General features: G+C 49.1%; 9 protein-coding genes across 9 annotated transcripts; 3 read left to right on the forward strand and 6 right to left on the reverse strand.

The window, feature by feature from the left end:
* Positions 1–12: 12 nt before the first annotated feature.
* On the reverse strand, positions 13–1,624 carry N7496_012612 (NAD-dependent succinate-semialdehyde dehydrogenase; the record flags this gene model as incomplete). The annotated part of the gene is made up of 3 exons (XM_056705525.1): positions 13–136; positions 190–1,046; positions 1,109–1,624. 3 exons carry the CDS (start codon positions 1,622–1,624, stop codon positions 13–15), a joined length of 1,497 nt encoding a protein of 498 aa, XP_056549423.1.
* A 681-nt stretch (positions 1,625–2,305) lies between these two features.
* N7496_012613 (uncharacterized protein) lies at positions 2,306–3,844 on the reverse strand (the record flags this gene model as incomplete). The annotated part of the gene is made up of 1 exon (XM_056705526.1): positions 2,306–3,844. One exon carries the CDS (start codon positions 3,842–3,844, stop codon positions 2,306–2,308), a length of 1,539 nt encoding a protein of 512 aa, XP_056549424.1.
* A 1,448-nt stretch (positions 3,845–5,292) lies between these two features.
* N7496_012614 (2-keto-4-pentenoate hydratase) lies at positions 5,293–6,075 on the forward strand (the record flags this gene model as incomplete). The annotated part of the gene is made up of 1 exon (XM_056705527.1): positions 5,293–6,075. One exon carries the CDS (start codon positions 5,293–5,295, stop codon positions 6,073–6,075), a length of 783 nt encoding a protein of 260 aa, XP_056549425.1.
* Positions 6,076–6,578: 503 nt separating this feature from the next.
* On the reverse strand, positions 6,579–7,385 carry N7496_012615 (HpcH/HpaI aldolase family protein; the record flags this gene model as incomplete). Its single annotated transcript, XM_056705528.1, has 1 exon — positions 6,579–7,385. The coding sequence occupies one exon, from the start codon at positions 7,383–7,385 to the stop codon at positions 6,579–6,581; it is 807 nt and encodes a 268-aa protein (XP_056549426.1).
* Positions 7,386–8,160: 775 nt separating this feature from the next.
* N7496_012616 (uncharacterized protein) lies at positions 8,161–9,306 on the reverse strand (the record flags this gene model as incomplete). Its single annotated transcript, XM_056705529.1, has 3 exons — positions 8,161–8,505; positions 8,561–8,876; positions 8,933–9,306. 3 exons carry the CDS (start codon positions 9,304–9,306, stop codon positions 8,161–8,163), a joined length of 1,035 nt encoding a protein of 344 aa, XP_056549427.1.
* Positions 9,307–10,084: 778 nt separating this feature from the next.
* Positions 10,085–11,852, forward strand: N7496_012617 (uncharacterized protein; the record flags this gene model as incomplete). Its single annotated transcript, XM_056705530.1, has 2 exons — positions 10,085–10,587; positions 10,655–11,852. The coding sequence occupies 2 exons, from the start codon at positions 10,085–10,087 to the stop codon at positions 11,850–11,852; spliced, it is 1,701 nt and encodes a 566-aa protein (XP_056549428.1).
* Positions 11,853–13,056: 1,204 nt separating this feature from the next.
* On the forward strand, positions 13,057–14,980 carry N7496_012618 (fungal specific transcription factor domain-containing protein; the record flags this gene model as incomplete). The annotated part of the gene is made up of 5 exons (XM_056705531.1): positions 13,057–13,578; positions 13,632–13,902; positions 13,958–14,133; positions 14,194–14,374; positions 14,433–14,980. The coding sequence occupies 5 exons, from the start codon at positions 13,057–13,059 to the stop codon at positions 14,978–14,980; spliced, it is 1,698 nt and encodes a 565-aa protein (XP_056549429.1).
* A 235-nt stretch (positions 14,981–15,215) lies between these two features.
* Positions 15,216–16,378, reverse strand: N7496_012619 (STIMATE family protein; the record flags this gene model as incomplete). Its single annotated transcript, XM_056705532.1, has 2 exons — positions 15,216–15,875; positions 15,926–16,378. 2 exons carry the CDS (start codon positions 16,376–16,378, stop codon positions 15,216–15,218), a joined length of 1,113 nt encoding a protein of 370 aa, XP_056549430.1.
* Positions 16,379–17,617: 1,239 nt separating this feature from the next.
* N7496_012620 (putative pre-mRNA branch site protein p14) lies at positions 17,618–18,459 on the reverse strand (the record flags this gene model as incomplete). The annotated part of the gene is made up of 5 exons (XM_056705533.1): positions 17,618–17,786; positions 17,869–17,996; positions 18,071–18,127; positions 18,252–18,275; positions 18,428–18,459. 5 exons carry the CDS (start codon positions 18,457–18,459, stop codon positions 17,686–17,688), a joined length of 342 nt encoding a protein of 113 aa, XP_056549431.1. The 3' UTR covers positions 17,618–17,685.
* Positions 18,460–19,477: the final 1,018 nt, after the last annotated feature.

The raw sequence follows: 19,477 nt of genomic DNA on the forward strand, positions 1-19,477 counted from the left end.
CGAATTCAACATTTACAAGCTAGATGTGTACACAGTGTTGATACCACCAGTCACAATCATCTTGATGTTAACATAGTCGTCAATGCCGTACTTGCTGCCCTCGCGACCCATGCCGGAGTGTTTAACACCACCAAATCTACCAGCAGTCAGTACATCTATGCATCAACCCTGGGTAATGGGTAAACTCACGGCGCAGCAGAGTCTGAAATGATTCCAGTGTTGATCGCAACCATACCGAATTCCAATCGCTCAGATACTCGGTGTGCCTTACCCAGGTCGCTCGTCATAAGGTAAGATGCAAGACCAACCTCACAGTTGTTTGCACGGCGAACGACCTCATCTTCAGTCGAGAACTTGGCAAGCGCTGCGACGGGGCCGAAAGTCTCCTCGTACGCAATCTTCATCGAATCGTCGACATTGCCCAGGATAGTGAGCTCGTGGAAGTTCTTTCCAATAGATAATAGAGGGTTACCGCCGAGAAGTACGGTAGCGTTCTTGCCCAGAGCATCGCTGATGTGCTCTTGTGTCTTGGCCACGCCGTTGGTGAGAGGACCGTGGGTTGAGGCGGCATCATGGCCATTACCAACTTGGAATTTCTTCATTTCCTCCACGAAGCGCTTGCTAAATTGCTCGTAAATACCCTCTTGGATAAAGAATCGGTTTACGCACACACAAGTCTGTCCGGTGACCTTGAACTTGCTGATAATGGCACTTGAAACGGCAGTCTCCACGTCAGCGTCGTCAAAGACAATGAATGGAGCGTTTCCGCCAAGCTCGAGGCTCAGCTTCTTCAGTGTGCTGCTAGACTGCTGCATGAGCAGCTTGCCAACGCGGGTCGAGCCGGTGAATGAGATCTTCTTCACAATATCCGATTCGCAAAGTGCCAGTCCGAGAGAAGGTGTGTTATCCAATGCTGTGACAACGTTGAACACACCCTTCGGAACACCAGCACGCTCGGCAAGAACAGCCAACACGTTAGAAGAGAATGGAGTCAGGCCGTCTGACTTCATGACAACAGTACATCCAGCCGCCAAGGCAGCAGCCACCTGAGAAAAAGCATTTAGAGTTAGCCTATGAAGACTACCATTTGATAAATTCTTGGACTTACCTTGCGTGCTCCCATGGCCATCGGGAAGTTCCAGGGAGTGATCAACCCACACACACCGATGGGCTCCTTTAGGACCTGCGTACGGCAAGATGGGTTGCTGTGTGGGATAACATCACCGTAGATTCGCGGTGCCTCCTCCGAGAACCATTCAAAAAATCCGGCAGAGAACAGAGCCTCTCCTTCGGCATCGCCCTTTGCCTTGCCATTCTCGGCTGTGATGATCTTGCCAATGTCTTCCTTGTTCGCAACTAGCAGTTCAAACAGTCGGCGCAGAATGCGTCCCCGTTGCCGACCTGACTGAGCGCGCCATGAAGGGAAGGCTGTTGATGCAGCCTGGATAGCGGCGTTAATGTCGTCTGTGTTCGATTCGGGGCATGAGCCGACAACCTCTTCGGTGGCGGGGTTGTAAACTTTGAAGGTTGCGTTTGACTTGGATGAGACCCATTGGCCATCAATGTATGATTTCTCGATGAAGAGACTTGGGTCCTTTAGTCCAGTCGAGAACGATGATGCCATTTTGAAGCTTTCTTCGGATGTGAATTATCGTTCAAAGAAAATAGAATCAGTGAAATTGAATACAGTTCCAGAAAGTAGAGGACAGGATTTAATTCTCCTCGCGATGCAAGCCTTATAGTTCTTTCTCACTTCTCCCAGGAAGCTGCCCAGCGTCATTCTCGGGTTCTCGGGCCATATCCATGTCGGTGGAGAACCCCTCGGATGAGAACCCGATCTACCCGAGGGGGAAGTTGAGCGGGGCATTGGGGTATGTCTTACCATAACAAAGATCCATGATGTCCCCCAGAAATGCCGAAAGCTTAATACGATTTTGCCGTCGCCCCAAAAGAGACAACTAGAGAATAAATCGCCATTTCATAGTGGATCAACAAGCCGGGTATTGAAAGTCTCCCGATTCAGGCTGAGACCATTGCCTAGAGCTCGATTTTAGTTCGTGTCTTTTGCTTCTGGGTCTACCTTAGTAGATTCGGTCGGTTATAGTTTACTTTTCATGGCAAAGATAGTATATGGAGGAGTAAATAATGCCTGCCCATGTGTCCTACACAGAAGAAATTGCATTATCTCTAGTACCAGCATCCAATGACTTATTCTATTATCATCATCTATTCTATGTAAACTTTCTCATCAAATATGTAGTTCCATCCAGTCACCGTGAGCTCAATATCCGAGTTTCAAATTGTTCTAAACCATATCATCGCTCCTTTTAGAGCCATCTTCTGTCATCTCGTTCATGAAGGTGCTTCGGGCCCGAACCTCTTTCCCCCAAACAAACATAAGCGTCGGAACTAGCGAGAGCACCAGAGAGATAAAAGCAAGCATTGTGCTTGCCCAGTTTAGTCCCAAATTGTTGTACATGCTGAATGTTGCTAGGGGCAAGAAGGCAGAGAAGATATTCTCTCCGGTGGCAACGGCCCCCATTGCGCTCCCGGCGTAGTGACTGTATGCGTCGACCACATAATCGGTCACTCCTGAGACAACGAGGACACTGCCAGCCCCGACCATAGTTAAACTGATGGCGGGGGCGATCCACGGGATATGAGGATAGGAAGTCCAAGCGTAGGTAAACATGCCACCGGAGATACCAAAGACTCCTCCAAAAACGGCCATGTAGAGTCTAGCCTCTGGAATTGGAGCTCCGGGAACTTCAGTATTTCGTGAAGTAGACGTAAGATAAAGCTTCCGAGATAGGAAATTCAGAGACCATCCTATACACTCGCCGATCACAATTGCGCACTGGACGAATCCGGTCTGAGTGACACTCCAGTCGTATATTTCCATGAATACTTGTTCAACTGATTGAGTGAAAAGAAATAGCGTTCCAATTGTGAAGGCAGACCATAACGTCGACACGAATAGAACTGGCTCGGTGCAAAATAGTATCATTGGCCTCGTCGCACTGGCAGTGAGGTTTCTTAAGCTCGACGTAGATGTCGTAGCCGTCTTTTCTGAACCGACAGAGTCATTTCCTTTATCCTTAGATTTCCCTTGTTGTGTTAGGATTGCGCTTCCTCGTGTCTCATGGAAGAAGAAGTAGTAGACGGGGAATAGTGCTGCAAACCAGATAAGCTGCATATAGCCTATCCATCTCCATCCCAAAGATTGGAAGATTGCAGCTCCCATTACTGGGCCCATACTGCTCCCAGCCATATAGCCCAATATGTACAGGCTGACCGGGACTGATCTTGACCACTCGGTGCTCCAAACATTTCCAGCTACCCCAGCAGCCGTGTTGGCTAAAATGGCAGCACAGCCACCTGCAAAGAAGCGGGTGACCACTAGTGTAGCATAGTTTTGGGCGACAGCTTGTGGCACAAGAAAACAGAGAAATACTAGGTAGGTCGAGAGAAACACTGGTCTGGTTCCGAAATCCTCAGCGAGGGGGAGGATAAACAGAGCAGAGCATGCACCACCAAGGGCCCATGTTGTCACAATCCAGTAGGAATGGGGGAACGATGTTTCGCTTATGTTGAAGACCTCGGAGATCTCAAAGTGCGCAACAGTAGCCATTGTCCCGTTCATCATCGTGAGGAACGTGGCAAAAGCGGCGAGGCAAGTCAGGGCCCATTTTCGCGAAGTAGGCCAGTTGTAAGGATTTTTGGGATCATCATCACTATCCCAAGAAGGCATGTTTGTGTTGCTTTCGTCCGATGCAGAGATAGTATGGGAGATTGGATAGGAGCTGGGCCCCTCTGGGGATTTGCTGTCTTCGTATGTCGCCATTGCGATTCCGGTGACGCCCTTGAAAAACACAATAGTATCGAGAGCAATATTCAAAGCAGCGCAAGCGGATTTAAAGAAAAATGGTTGAACATCGTTAATTTGCTTTTTGGTCTCTTTATACATCAGCGAGTCATAGAATTATCCGCTAGTTCTGGATTGCTCCGTATCTCTCCAAATATTTACCCTTTTTGGACGAATGCTGTGGCTTGTTGATCCGTTTAGCGGTCTGCTTAAATTACGGAAAAACTACTAACAGTTGAGATGATTGGATTTGAGCGCTCATTGAATTATACTGCAGCTGCACAGACTTGCGTCTGCGCATCAATTCCATTCCGGAATTCGGCAGGGAAATAAATTTATAGTCACCAGCCAGAAAATTGAACTGGACTGCACAAGGTTCTCACTACTTTAGATTTAAACGATTTGATGAACTCAAGATAGATCATGGGAGCAGTGATATGCATAGCTAAGGCTGAGAAGCAAAAGGTCTTGGTCTAAGAAACTTGAAGGGAATACTGCGCCTCGAGATCGAATCCATAGATAGTCAGGCTCTTGCTGCTTTAGCCGCATGAGATCGCTCGAATACACTAGTCCCGTTTAGGTCAATGAATGGAGAGAGGACGAAAACGGCGAGTTTCGGTACTTCCTGTTGATTATCGTTGCTAGTAAAATAGATATTACCTTTTTTTATTATGAAACGAGTATGTAGTATAAGGAACTATGAAGAATTCCCCTAAATCCACTGAGTCACCATTCATTACGCAACCCTATCTCGCTATCGTGTCATTTCAGATAATCTGGGCAAAGATGCTAGACAACAACAAATGAATGCTGAGATATCCACCGATCTCGCAAAGTAACAGTCCAAATCGGCAATGCTAAGCTCTCGGTAGTCGGTACATATCGTGTGCGCCCGTCTTGAGGCCCGAACAAGTGCCAACCGGTCTTCGTCTGGGGTGTTGGGGCTTAGTCCGGGGAAGCAGGTCGGGGAAAAAAGACACGGATAGTTACTGGAGTTAGTCATGTCAGTACTTCTCTGTTATCGGGCGTGCCAATCATGAGACAACTTGACGGTAAAAGCGATCAAGTCGAGAGTACTGGAGGGTTTATCGGAAAACTGCCGGGTGGTTCCCCACTTTGGCTTCGCGAGAATGGGGCTCGGGTTCTTCTTCCGAGATAGTACTGCAGGAGCATCGTCGGCATACTCGGGGCGCAACCACTGAACACTTACCGAGGACGACAAATGTAGAGATACTTTGAGCAAAATGTATGCGGACTCTGGATCTGAAGGGTGGTTGACTGACTATAATGTAGAGGATGCTTAAATAGCGGGAAGTAAGTGTGATTCCTCAGAATATCCTACTTCTTCAGTACTTTAGTTGACCCTGCAAGTCGACTTTAAGGAACCACATTCGAACTTCCAATCTAAAATTCACAATACCAACGGCATGTCAGCCCTTGACTTGAGCGATATAGCAGCTGCGCTCCGCACAGCACGCGATGAGTGCAAGCCCATCGACGCACCAACAAAGAAATGGACGTCCCTTGACGCAGAGGGCGCATTCCAGGTTCAGAAAATCAACTCTGATTTCGCAGTCCAGAATGGAGACCGTCTTGTCGGTTACAAGCTTGGAAACATCGCCAGAGTCATGCAAGTCGCCTTTGGACTTGACCACCCCGACTACGGCTTCCTGCACGCAAAGACATTCCATTATGAAGGCTCCCCTATCCACCTGGACCAGTTCATCAAGCCATATGTCGAACTTGAGCCCGCCTTTGTCCTGAAAAGCCCTCTCAAAGGACCCAATGTGACTGTTGCAGACGTGATCAGTGCAGTTGACTACGTCGTTCCCTCGATTGAAATCATCGACTCCCGTGTGAAGAATTGGGCTATTGATCTTCCGGATACATTGGCCGATAATGGTTCAAACGGTGGTGTGATTCTGGGCGGAACTCCCAAGAAGCTATTTGACCTCAATCTCAGCAACACCAGGGGAATCTTGCGGTTCAACGGTGTCGAGGTTATGACGGGAAACACTCGCAATGTGCTTGGAAACCCTCTGGCGGGTGTTGCCTGGTTGGTGAACCGCCTTTCTGCCTATGACATTGAGTTCCAGGCAGGCCAGATTATCTTGCCTGGAAGTTGCTTGGAGGCTGTCCCGATGGATAAGCCTGGTCGTTGGTCTTGTGAATTTGAGGGCTGGGGCACTATCGAATTTGATGTTGTTTGAAGGACGGTCGATGAATAGCGATAGAGGGAGATGGGAAGATTTAAATAGAGTGTTAGAACAAATTTCAATCGTACAGGTTAGACAGTCTTGTCTTTAAGTTTCATGTTTATGTGTAGCGAAATCGAAGGAGGTGTGATCGGATATTTGATGACTATGTTACGGGGTTGGGCTATGTTGTTATTCCTCGGTTTCCATATCCATCTTGTATCATTAAGACTTCGGATGGTTACCTGGTAAGCAGAGAAGAAGAGCTTCCTAGTTTCCAGTTGTTGATCAAAGATATGTAGGAGCGCAGGGTGGCTGGTTCTCTGTTTTTTTTACTTCGGCTAAGAATTCTTCATACCACACACAGCGCGCGGCAGGGGAACACCAAAGTTAGGTTTACAGGACCATCCACTGGCGGGCCGATTAAAATTATCTACTGGCAATATTTGCAACGACGTGGAGAGAGTTGCTGTGCGCGTTTATCTGTATAGAATCTTTGGCTATGATGACATATTGAGCTATTGGGCAGACTTGAATGTCTGACTGACCACCTGCCGAAGCCCAATCATGTCAGTAATCACACTGTTCATAAAGAACCCTTTGCTAGCCCACTCCTTTGCATCCTCGCCACTGTCGCAATAAATACCTGCAGCAATACCTGCAGCCTGCGCAGCTTCCTGCACCAATTGAATAGCCTCAACAAGCTCCTGGTCCATTTTCCCAGCAGTGATAGGATGACCGATACTAACACCCAGATCAAAGGGTCCAACAAATAGGACGTCAATGCCAGGTACCATGGCGATCTCCTTCACATTATCTAGAGCAGACTTTGTCTCGATCTGAACAGCGATGACGAGCGAATCATTGGCTTGATCCAAGTATTCCCGCCCAGTGAGTTCCCTAACACCACCACCATGAGGGTGCTGCTCAACAAACTTCTCCACCGCAAGAAGAGGCTCAAAGCCCCTCGTGCCCATCGGAGGGAACTTGGACGCCTGTACCACATCCTTCGCATCTTGCACAGTCTCCAGGACTGGGACGAGGATACCGTGTGCTCCGGAGTCCAATGCGCGTTTGATCATCCAGTGGCGTCCCTCCGCGACGCGCACAATTGGTGAAACACTACAAGCGGCTGCTGCGGCGACGATTTCGTGCATAGAGTGATCGGATATATTTCCATGCTCGAGGTCGACGAGAAGCCAGTCCATATTTGTTGCTGATCGACACATGACTCGGGTGAGGTTCGTCCCTGGAAGCATCTGCCATCCTCCATAGGACGGGCGCCCTGCTTTGAGGGACCTTTGAAGGCGGTTGGCTGCTTGCATCGTGTGTTTGGTTTTAGGAAAGAAAGGCAAATTTCACGACTTGTTTCGTGCTGCGGGAGGGATGCAAGGTGGGATATTTGGGAGATGTGAAGGCAGTTTTTGGCAATGAAAAAATTTGAAGTTGTAGATATTTCACAAATCTCAAAATATCATTGACACTAAGCTCACTATCACTCGGCCTATAGATGAATTTACCCCAAAGTACCCCCAACTCACGCGACAGTATAGTCCGGGGATCTTCCGTGGTCAACAATAAGCCCCGAGGAAGCCGACTTGGCATGCATCGGATCAAGTACGGGGCTAAACTCGGTCGAGAGAGAACCCCATGGGCTGGGCTCGCTGAATTAACCGCAAATTCCACTTTAACGGAAATGGTATTGTTGGCTCGTTCGGCTCCTATCTGAATAATGCAAGCCACTTATTTTGCCCCATAGATCAGCTTTCTTGGTGTTGTGTGTTGAGAAAGCGATGCCATGACTTGGCGAACTTTAATGGATATAGTAGACACTTAGAATGGTGATATCAGCAATAACTACCTTCATAGAAAAGTGGTCAGGCACATCTTCAAAGTCAATACTGAATACGAACGAGGATTGCCTTGTTAATTATGAGAACAGGGAAAGGCTAACTATATGGGCAAGAGTTTGGATCATATGGTGTATTAAGATAGTAATCAATACTTCTTACGCAGTATGAAGTGCATTGTAAACATATAATTCATTCAATTGAGGAAGTCTAGAAGGCTAATAACACAATTAAATCAAACATACAACCATTACTCAATGAGCTCCTCAATCATCGACTCGATGAACTCCTTCTGTTGAGTCAAAAAGGCCCTCGCGCCAGCAATATCGAAATCGCGCTTCGCAAGTGCGCTTCGCTGCTCCTTCTTCAGGCGATCACGAATTCTCTCCTCGAGCACCTCCAGCCTGTACTGAGTGTATTGGCTGTATAGCTCGGACAGGTTGCTGATAGGGCGCACGCCAGTCAGAACGCACTCATCGATGACATGAGGAGACTTTGCCCGGAACGAGGTAACCATGCTGATACGTTCACGACCTCCAAAGGCCTTGAGAGCCTGGTGCTCAATGTATCTTCCCTGCATCACCACCGCGGTTCCCTGTGAAAGACGATTAGTAGGAGTTATTTGATACTCGTGTGACGGGATACCATACCATAGCAGGGCCGCGGACTTTCATGATCTCACCCCAGGCAGTCTTCAGGGCAGTCTCTCCTCCAGTCATACCGACGCAATCGGAGAGCATGGTGACGCAGACAAATGGGTAGCTGTCACGGTGCCATGCGAAAGCAGGGAACTCATCCTCATCTGGCTTGGGAGCATTGAAGATGGGAATGGTCTGGTCGTTGACCGAAATATTGATAGCAGCAATTTCATAGTCCATGGCAGGGACCAGCTCAATGCCAGCGACTTCGGAAACCTTAGCCAGAACTTCAGGGCTGTTCCAGGCGTCGCAAGTGAAAGGAGCTCGTCTATTATGGGAGATCAGAAAGTGTTCATGCAACAGTAAATATTTGGGGCAACTTACGCAGATCCCATTCCACGGACAGTGCTCTTGACAAACTCAGACATGTAGAGGCAGTTATCCAGTACAGGCTTGCTGAAGATCTCAGCTCTCATCTGCTTGATAGCCTCCTCGGTGAAGAGCTGGAAGGGCGCAGTGACAGCAACGGGAGAGATACCCTGACCCTCAAGGCCGATCTCCTTCATGGTGTAGATCTTGCTGGGAGGCTCATAGCGCAAGTGTTGCTTCGCATCAAAAGACTGCTTGGTTTCAACTTTGGCCTCATCAATCAGGAACTGAGGAATCGGCTCGGTTGGACGAGTTGCACGCCATGTCACCTGGCCAACATGTTGCACCTTGGGTGCGGCCGTTGGGGTGATCACTTGAGTAGCAGACATTTTCTCAGAAGGAGGACTTTTGAGAATGGAAATGCTTGTTATGGCACTTTTGAATTCGAAGATGATTGACGAGGTTTACTTGGTGGTAATTAAATATCAAAGTTTCTCATGACATTTAATAAGAGCCACATGATGTTTCTTGATTAGAACTAAACCCCGGACTTGGAAGTTGTGGAGGTGGAGACCAGAGATCGGATGAAGCTCCCGAGAGGAGTGTCGCAAGAATTCCACATGCTGTGCAACTCATATTTGCTATCATCCGATGGCTACATTGTGTTACCTTTATGGGATAGCTTGGAATTCTTCGGGTTCTCGGCGGCATCACCTTTCCGAAGCCCTTGTTGTTTTGTTACTGGGACCCAGATCGGGTCCTTCGGATTCATCGGGTTCTCGGCTCAATCTTGGTAAATAAGCTTCAGCAGTAACTAACACACAAAAACCTTAAACCTGTTTCGTATAGGCGGAATGGATCATCTGGAGAATGGATTCAGCTATGAACAACGCATTACCACACTCAACAAATTGTTGCACGGAGAGAGTCCTTCAGCCCCCGGCGCTCATCATCCAATCAGGACCCTCAAAATTTCAATCCAAATGTTGGAATTCCCTCATTTTGTGGGGAATTACCTTGGCTCTGGGGTACGGGATTGTTAGGGCTTAATGATGCAGCCTCTACCGAGTTGTGGAAATCCGGGGCCGTATATAGCTGGAGTAATCCTGATAATATCACAACTATGTTCCTTGTGAACACTTATTCTTCTTGTTCTATTCTGAAATCATGGCTGCAAAAGATGGAGCATCTGGGGAGACTATCGAGGATGTCAGCCTTGAAGGAAGCCCTGGTGGTCAAGATATCATGAAAGCTGAGGTCACTGACCATCCTCCTCCCCAACTACTTCGTCGTCTCGACAATCGCCAAATCCAGATTATGGCCGTTGGTGGCTCTATCGGAACTGCTCTGTTTGTCAGTATCGGTGGTGGTCTTGCCAGGAGTGGCCCTCTCAGTCTGCTTCTTGGATACGCTATTTACTCTGCTATTCTTGCTTGTGTTAGCAATGGATTGGCTGAGATGACTATTCTGTACCCCGTCCCTGGTGGATTCATTCGACTGGCCGGAAAATGGGTTGACGATGCCTTTGGGTTCATGGCTGGATGGAACTTCTTCTTTTATGAAGCACTTTCTGTGCCGTTCGAGATTACCGCCCTCATAATGGTACTTCGATTCTGGAGAGATGATATCCCAGCAGTAGCTGTTTGTTGTGCATGCATTGCCGCATATGCGTGAGTTTCTGGCCTTTTCCTTCCTCTTGTCTTTAGGAAGCACTACTGACCCGGCTATTCTCCTTAGCGCACTGAGCATTTTTGCGGTCAAGATCTATGGAGAGGCTGAGTTCTGGGGCTCTGGTGGCAAGGTGATCTTGATCACTTTGCTTTTCACTTTTACTTTCATCACCATGATCGGTGGCAATCCCCAGCACAATGCCTACGGATTCCAGTACTGGAATAATCCTGGACCTATGGCCGAATATCTACACACCGGATCTTTGGGGAGGTTTGAAGGCCTTCTATCTGCGCTTTGGACCGCTAGCTTTACAATCGCTGGGCCAGAGTATGTGAATCTGATTGCAGCCGAAGCGAAACGCCCCCGGGTCTATATCAAGACGGCTTTCAAGGTTGTTTACTGGCGATTCATTTTCTTCTACATGGTTGGCGCTGTCTGTGTCGGCGTTCTTGTCGCCTACAATGACCCAACCCTAATTTCCGTGTTTATCACGGGAGAAAGTGTCAGCACGGCAGCGGCAACGCCATTCATCATCGCAATGCAGAATATGAAAGTCGAGGCTTTGCCACACCTAATCAACGCTCTACTGGTGACAACAATCTTCTCAGCTGGCAATACCTATATGTACTGTTCCAGTCGCAGTCTATACGGCCTGGCTCTAGATGGAAGAGCACCGGCAGTTCTTCAGAAATGCACCAAGAAGGGAGTGCCAATCTACTGCGTCTTTGTGGTGATGCTGTTCCCCCTACTCTCGCTACTCTCTCTCAGCAACGGGTCTTCCGTGGCATTGACTTGGCTGACGAGTCTCATTACTGCCGGCGCTTTGATTGATTACATTGTCATTTGCGTGACATATCTCTTCTTCTACCGGGCCTGCAAAGCACAAGGTGTCGATCGAAAGTCTTTCCCGTACTATGGACGCTTCCAACCATACACTACTTGGATCGGTCTTATTGGCGAATGCTTCATTCTCGTCTTCTATGGATATTCCAGCTTCACACCGTGGGACGTGACCAACTTCTTCACGCACTACGCGATGGTCATCGTAGCACTTGTGTTCTACCTTTACTGGAAGATCTTCAAGCGTACCAAGGTGGTCAAGCCTATGGATGCCGATCTGATTTGGGAAAGACCTGCGATCGATGCGTATGAGGATGCACTGGAGGAACCACCAAGCAATTTCTGGAGGGAACTACTTGACATGGTTCGGTGGAAGAAGGGCTCAAAGCAGGGACAGGGCTCGGAGACCGATATTGAGCTATAGAGATGGGTAGACAGGGAAAAGTCGCCGGGATTTACTCTTACAATAGTGTCTCTTTTCTTTCATTTTGGAGATTGATTAGGCAGTGTTTACCCCATTAGATAGACCAATCGATATAAAGTGGATGACAAGGTTGTTCACGCAACTCGCTCTTCTGGATATCTCAATATCTTTGAGTTTGGAGGCCGGTAAGCCGAGAACAGCCGAGATAAGGTCGCTATCTCGGTTGACGGTCCCGAGAGTGTAAGGTCTCGTTGGGGCTTGTTAGTATAACCATCAGGCACTTATTACAAAAGAATTGACAAAAGCTCTCTCAGTTTCAGAGCCCTGTACAAAAGCAATGGTGATTTTACCAGTGTCTATAATACTGAAATGAGTACTAAAGGGGCACCAGACCAAAGGCAGTTTGTTATGGTGGCAAACAGTGGGTCGTTCATAAATTACCATTTATTACCGTACAGGCCCTCGTTGACATGCGGGGTGCGGAGAGCGGGGTACATACTGGAAACACACGTCGAGCGTTTCAAATACACTTTTTCTTCCATCCTGTCGATGTTCTTTCTTCCTTGTCAAGAATAACCGATCATGCAATGATCATGCAAGGACAGACTCGCAGAACAAGACGGACCGCGAACGCGTAAATCCATCCAGTGGTTGCATGTGAATCAGCGCTAACCAGTTCAATAGGTGTATCGCGTGTCGCCATAGCAAAATCAAGTGCTCAGGCGAGGAGCCCTGTAACAATTGTCAGCGGCGAGATATCAGATGTGAATTTACAGAGGGTGTCAATCGGGTTGTGGTTTCAGAGAGGTTTGACTGCCATAGATTATCCAAGGAGTCTTTACGCTGACATCAGGCATTCTTCAGATATTTGCGACAACTAGAGGCACAAGTCCGAGAACAGCAAGGATATGGCACCACCCAACGCTCCCCAGACACCCCACAGCAATCAAATGCGGGGGATACAACGGTATTTGCCTCCGAGCCCCCTGTCCAATTTCCAGGAAGCCCAGGTGTCTCAAGTGTCGGGCCCTCGCCTGTGCCGACGACAAGTGATGCTCCTAGCGTTTGGACAAGTCCATTCACTCTACCCTCGACAACTATAAAAAATACAAAGGGAAACAAGCGCAGCTGGAGTGAGTGATCAAGCCCTTCGCTCTGTTTTCGCATGCTGAATTAGTGTATAGTCTGGCTTGCCCCCTCCTCCATGTGGTCCTTCACCACTCGATTGACGATCCTCATGACGGAGAAACTTCACTCCAAATATCCTGATAGCGCTCCTTCTCTAGTAGAGAAGGAAGTCTATCCATTGCGATGGGACTCTTGTGCAAGCAATGAACGGCCCGATATCAGTGGTCTACCATCACTCGACTACGCGCTCTACCTTTTCGACACTGTCAAGTTCCATTTAGGCCAGAACTATCGATTTTTCGATGAAGAGCTTTTTACCAAGAATATACACGAGTTCTACCACGGGGATCCGGTGAAAATGGCGAGTGAACATCGACTTTGGTTCGTACAATACCTGCTGGTCCTTTCATTCGGAACGGCGTTTCTCTCGCGTACGAAAAGTGATGAACCGCCCGGATCGAACTTCTTCGTCCGTGCCATGTCCCTGATGCCGAATCATGCGCATTTATGGAAAGATAGCCTGTTGGCAATTGAAGTTCTAGCCATGGCCGGACTGTATCTGTATTCGATTGATCAGAGAGAGTCTGCGTACATTTACGTGAGTTGCGCAGGAATCTCTTGATATATGAAGTTACTAATACAGCCCTCTAGCTTGGTCAAGCAATACGGATAGCGCAGTATGAAGGCCTGCACACTCAACTATCAGAAGAACAGCTAGGTGCAGATGTGGTGGCACGATGTCATAACCTCTGGTGGACACTGTACATCATGGATCGACATTTCTCATACTCAGTCGGACTTCCAATGTCCACACAAGATAGCGATATCAGTACCCCAATTGAACCTTCCACAATCTCCCATCGAGACGTCGCCCTCAGTCTCCAGGCTAAGCTGTCACATTTATTGTCATCCATCTTAACCAGTGAGTCTCCTTTGGGAAATCGCACAAGTGACCTGCCTGCTAAATTCCCCTGCAGCTGTTTACAAGACAGAGAAGACTCAATGGAATGTCTTCCTGGACACTACGAAATCAATCCTCCAGACACTCGCTGGACATGCCCAGGAGGTCGAAAAGATTATCCATGCCACGTTCCGAAATTCAGTCGATTCGATGCCTAGGGGAACAAGACATATCACCTTGTTATACCATCAGGTTTGTATTGAGCCCCAAGCCCACCCAGATACAACGAGTGTTCTAAGACGCTGTCTACAGTGTGTCATCGTCGCTACACGCCCCCTCCTTCTTTCCGCTCTCATGGAACGACTCTCCACAATCGACAGCAACACCGGAGAAGTCGAGAGCTCATTAGACCTTACAAAGACCCTAATAACCGCCGGAATCAAGTCAGCTTCTAAAACCCTCCAAATAATATCTAACAGCGACAGTCTCCTGGGTAATTTATCCCTCACTCAACACCCCCGGGAAACACCATCCATCTAACAAAACTACAGAAGTCTTCCTACTCTACAACCTCGAATTCACCTACGCAGCCGCAATCCACCTAGCAATGGCCAACGCCCTCTTCCCCGACGCAGTCGACGGCCCCGCCTCCGCACAAGAAGCCCACTCCATCCTAGACCAGATGATCGTCAACGGCAACAAAGTCGCGAAAGTCCGGAAAGAAGAACTCGTTCACGTCGAGGGATTATTCTTAGAGGTCGCCGCCCGCGCGGAAATGAACGGCCTCCAACCTCTAACGCTATCTACGGCTGTTAACGTGGAAGAAAGGCACGTGCCTGCTGATCAGGGTAGTGGTAGTGCGAACAGTGCTGAAGGGCACAATGGGTCTTTGAATAGGGGGTCAGAGTTTGCGGAACAGTTTGTTCATGTTGATTTGCCTAATACTGGGTATGGGCATGCACCGTATCATTCGGGTATGATGATGCCGAGTGCGGAGCTTTTGGATGATATTGGGATTTCGTCGGCGGAGTTTTTGGCGATTGTGGATCAGATTGGGAATCCGGATACTTCTTATTCTATTTTAGATTTGGGGCCGTGAAATATGATGGTGAGATGTGGAAAGGACCCGTCAGGTGCTTATAGTATAGCATAGTTATGAAACCTTTAAAAGAGGAGAACCCATATTTGTTGGTAGCATATATTCGTGTACACATAGATCATAAGGAAAGCCCAAAGCAACAATGCAAGTAAAGAAACCAATCTCCAACGCCCATAATCATGACTTTGCTCGTATTTCCAGTCGTATCCTATTGCAATTTCCCCCTTACAAGAGTTCACAAATCCTGTTTCGGTTCACGATCACGTTCGTTGCGGCTGCTACTAGAGCTCGAGCTCGGCGGCTCGTAGGGCGGAACCGGTGAGAATTCGTCCGTGAGGACATCCTCTGATTCGTGGAGGGCATTTGCAGTAGCCTTTGGTTGAGACACTGTGACTGACGGTTTTCCATTTGTTTCGTCGTCAGAGTCAGTGGAGTAAGCTTCGTCCAGCCCGTCCAACAGAGCTTCTCGCCGGTGGATATCCTCGTCGTCCTCGATGGTGTCAGGTGCGGTGTAAATGTCGTATGAGAGGGGTTTCTTGATGAAATGATCGATTATGTAGTATTGGATGGCGTTCATGATGACGGGGAAGAGGAGCATGACGAAGGCGATCTGGTAGGCGGTGTTTCCTTCTGTCCAGCCCAGGGCCCAGTCGCCGACCTTGACGATGAAGGGGAATATCGAGATCACGATGAACACGCAGACTTTCATGCCGAGAAGTCCGATGAAGTATATCATTGACTGCTTGAGCCACCATAGGGCTCGGGGTGGTTGACCGTAGTTTCCTGATTCGATGGATTCGGGTGGGTTGGCGAGGGGTGTGTAGGAGGCGAGGTAGTTCAGGATGCGGAGGATTAAGATCAGAATGGGGATGCCGAGAGTTGTCTTTTCAAAATACTTTGTAAGCATCGTTATCGAAGTGTAGGGGCATGGTTTAGATCACTTACATCGATTCCCAAATTCAGCAAGTAGAAAGAGCAAGGGTTCGGCCTGAAAGTTGTTCGAATCTCAAATTGACCCGCCGAGAACATGGACATCAAGAGATTCGCTAAATGAAGCATCCCCGATCCAAAGACTTGTTTCGACGCATCGAATGCCCACACTTTCAGTGGCCGCTGAGGTCGTTCCCTCCATCGCTTGAATACCAATGATAGCAGCGCCAGTGCTCCCAGAGCGGCCTGGACGAGCAGAGAGAAAGGTCCAAGGAGTCTACACTCCCCATCATCCTGGCCGTTTGGATCCTGACCCGGTGGAGGAGCCCCATGGTAGTACAGCATGTGTGAAGAGGGCGACGGTGATGTGGAGGTGCCTAGATATGATACTGGACTGGGCGGTGAAGTCGCAGCGATTAAAGTAGAGGCCGCGGTTGCGGCCAGCGACAGAGTGGTAGCAGCATCCATAGCTACTTGAGAAGAAGCCAGGCCAGCTGAATATCTGATTTCGCCTTGGAAAAGACGAGAAGCGACCCGCGCTGTGATGGGGTCGTGGCAGTGTAACGTTCGGAGGCTGGAATGACGCGGGGGGCCGGACGGGCCTATTCAGTGCCGAGACAGGGCGTCATGGGCAGGTGACAAGAACAAAGTATTTCGTATTCGTCGCAGGTACCCGATATTGGAAGGAAACAAAGCTTAGAACACGACCAGCGCGGATAGAAGAAGACTGCAGCGACGTTAGTGACGCCGAAACCTTGGAAGTGAGCTCTGCCTAAAGGCGGTGTCGGGCCGAACTTGTCCTCCCCGCAAATACCGCAAAGGGGATCGGCGCGGCTAATAATTCTTGGCTCTGCTTGGCTTTGGCTGTCAAGAAGGGATAGATATAGGGTACAGAACTATCGTAGAGAGTTTCAAGTGTTAGAAATATACTATTAGCCATCTTCTACCTGTATTATCCATCAATTTGTTTCTTATTTATGTCCTACGTATTTGGAAGGACATTGGTAGCCTGCCAAGACCAGAGACCCGTCCCTTTGCAGCTGAGTGGGGACCTGCTCCTTCAGTGACGCAGTCTCAGCCTTATGGGTGAGACCCTGTTTTTCCAGGTTGTATTGGAGATATAACCATAGATTCCGGTAGGTATATAGTTACTCCTGTTTTGCTTCGTGGATCGTTGAGTGGATATTGGAACTGGCTGCTTGCGACTCCTTAGGGAAGATATCCATCCATGTCGAGGCAAGAAATATATATCTGGAACACGACTACTTAAGCGTCACTAGGCGTACACACCTTGGTTCTACATGCTGAAACAACAACTTGAAATGCGAATATCCGGTAGCTAGGCGGCGGCGTTGAACTGATACTGCTCGAATCGTGGCCAGTACCTAGGGCTAGACCTGTTCTACAAAAGTAGTCAAGGTAGATCCTCTACAACAAAAGTTTGCTGAGCAAAGTGGGGTTTCGTATTGATCACGAAGTAGAAGAGAATCAAAACATAAACATGAAAAGATAAAATCTTCCGCTCGGCATATGCTTCAAGCGAAAGTTTCCCCATACCGGTAATCGATACTGAGATTCAACCCATCGAACCGTTCCACCCTTCCGAAAGGAGTCGTCAAGAAAACAGCATATCCCGAAGGATTAAAAAGAAAAACAATAACGCCGCTAACCCCTCAAGCCATCCCAGAATCAACATAACAGGAGATCCGTTGCAACACCATGCGCAGCTAAATGCTTGCAGAGGGCATCATTAGAGTCGAAACATTCCACCCACCTCACTCTATCCCATGCTGCTGTTTAAGTCGTTCCAGATTTTCCTGTCTTTCTTGGATATCCTCCTTTGAGCGGACCATCTTTTCTGGCTGGTGGTATAATACTAAACGAGAGGTGTCAGTTTTGGGTGTTTTCCCATCGTGGGTGATGCGCGCGTTGCCGCTGATCCGGGGGGTCACACGTACCGACCAAGTATCTGCTCTGGAAGTTGAAGCCATTGAGCTTATCGCATGCCTGCTTGGCGTCGTGTACGTCCTCGTAGACCACAAATGCTGTCCCCTTGGAGTTGTTGGCAATGCCTTGACGGATTTGGCTGCGAAGGAGGAAAAGAAGCGACAAGTTAGCAGAGGAACGGAGTACCGCAATGTAGGGAGCAGGAAAGCTCACCGGATAGGCCCAAATTTGCCGAACAGGTCAAAAAGTTGCTCCGCTGTTACGTTGTAGCTGTTGGAGAAGATATTAGCATTTCACTTGTCGGTTTTGCAGTGATCGTGGGATTGTGGTTGCGGGAGAGATGTGGGCGAAAGTTCCGATTGACGGCGGGAGCGCGGAGGACGGGTATGCGTACCTGAGGTTCTTGACGAAGAGAATCCTATAGGAGGACCAACATATTAGCTTTACAAGTGAAACATAAAGGCATAAGCGAGGCAAGAGAGTCATCATCTCCCCTGTTGGCGATGGGCGATGATCGATGGGCGCGGAGACGGACTGCGGGAGGGGCACGAGGAAGACATAGGCACGTACCGATTTGCTTCGGGGGCGAGCTTCCGGCTCATTCTTAGGACAAAGGAGGTCCAGTAAACGGTTGAATGAAGTGTTGAAGAAAAGTGGTTAGATACCTGGGGTATCGAGGGCGAGTGGTGGTTTCAAAAGACGAGCAGCGCAAGACGAAGAGAGACACGCAGAGAGAAGCACAAGGTGGGCTTGGCATTTCCCTTTGTGGCTTAGCGTCTGCCTCAGGCTAGGCGCATGAGGTAAGCGCAATCCTGGCGATGACCATACGTGACAACAATACAGCACGTGCCGCCACTTCAAGCCACCAGATCCAAGGCAACTTTCTTGATCTTGCGGTTACAATTGGTATTAAACGGTATCAGCCAGGCAGCTCGGCGAAGACGCTCTCGTCGCAAGTCGAAGCTCGGGGCCGCCGACGGGCTCTCTTCTCTCTCTTCAGACACAATCCAGTCGCGAGACGCAGTTCACTCTCGTACCGGAATTCATATCGATTTGAAAGGGGGCCAACGGCATCAGGATACTCCCTCCGGCTGCAACAGCTGGTTCCGAGTACATACCTTGCGAACAGGCTCTCGACCGACCTACCCTCCTCCTTCGCCTACCGCGCTCCGTCCTCCCCTCCTCGCTCCTCCCAAAACCACCCGGAGACGCTTCCATCCATTCGGATACCCCCCGTTCGTCATCCAGTTTGCAGGAATCGACTCCTGCTGACTGGATTGAATTCGATCCGGTCTCCTTCCTCCCCTCCCCGCGGGTTGCGGCGCGACTCCCTCGGCGCCTTTGTCGACCCGCCGCCTCGACGCTCAAAACCCCCTCAACTCACTCCGCCGCGACTGACCTCGCCTCCCTCGTCGGCCATCTCCTCCACCCGTCTTCAATCGTCCCTCGAGCATCGCTGTTCATCTCACGGCCCTGCGTGCGCACGTCCTGCCACCAGGAATGACACTCCTTTCCTCTGCGACGGCCTCTCGCTAGTCCGTGTGGTCCAACATCCCCGCTTTGCACCCACTCCGCCGCAAAGTCGCATTTCGTCGTCGCACCTTCGACCTTTTCCCACCA

This window comes from Penicillium cataractarum (genome assembly GCF_028827025.1).
Source record: "Penicillium cataractarum strain IBT 29864 chromosome Unknown utg000010l, whole genome shotgun sequence".
Taxonomy (NCBI): Eukaryota; Fungi; Ascomycota; class Eurotiomycetes; order Eurotiales; family Aspergillaceae; genus Penicillium; species Penicillium cataractarum.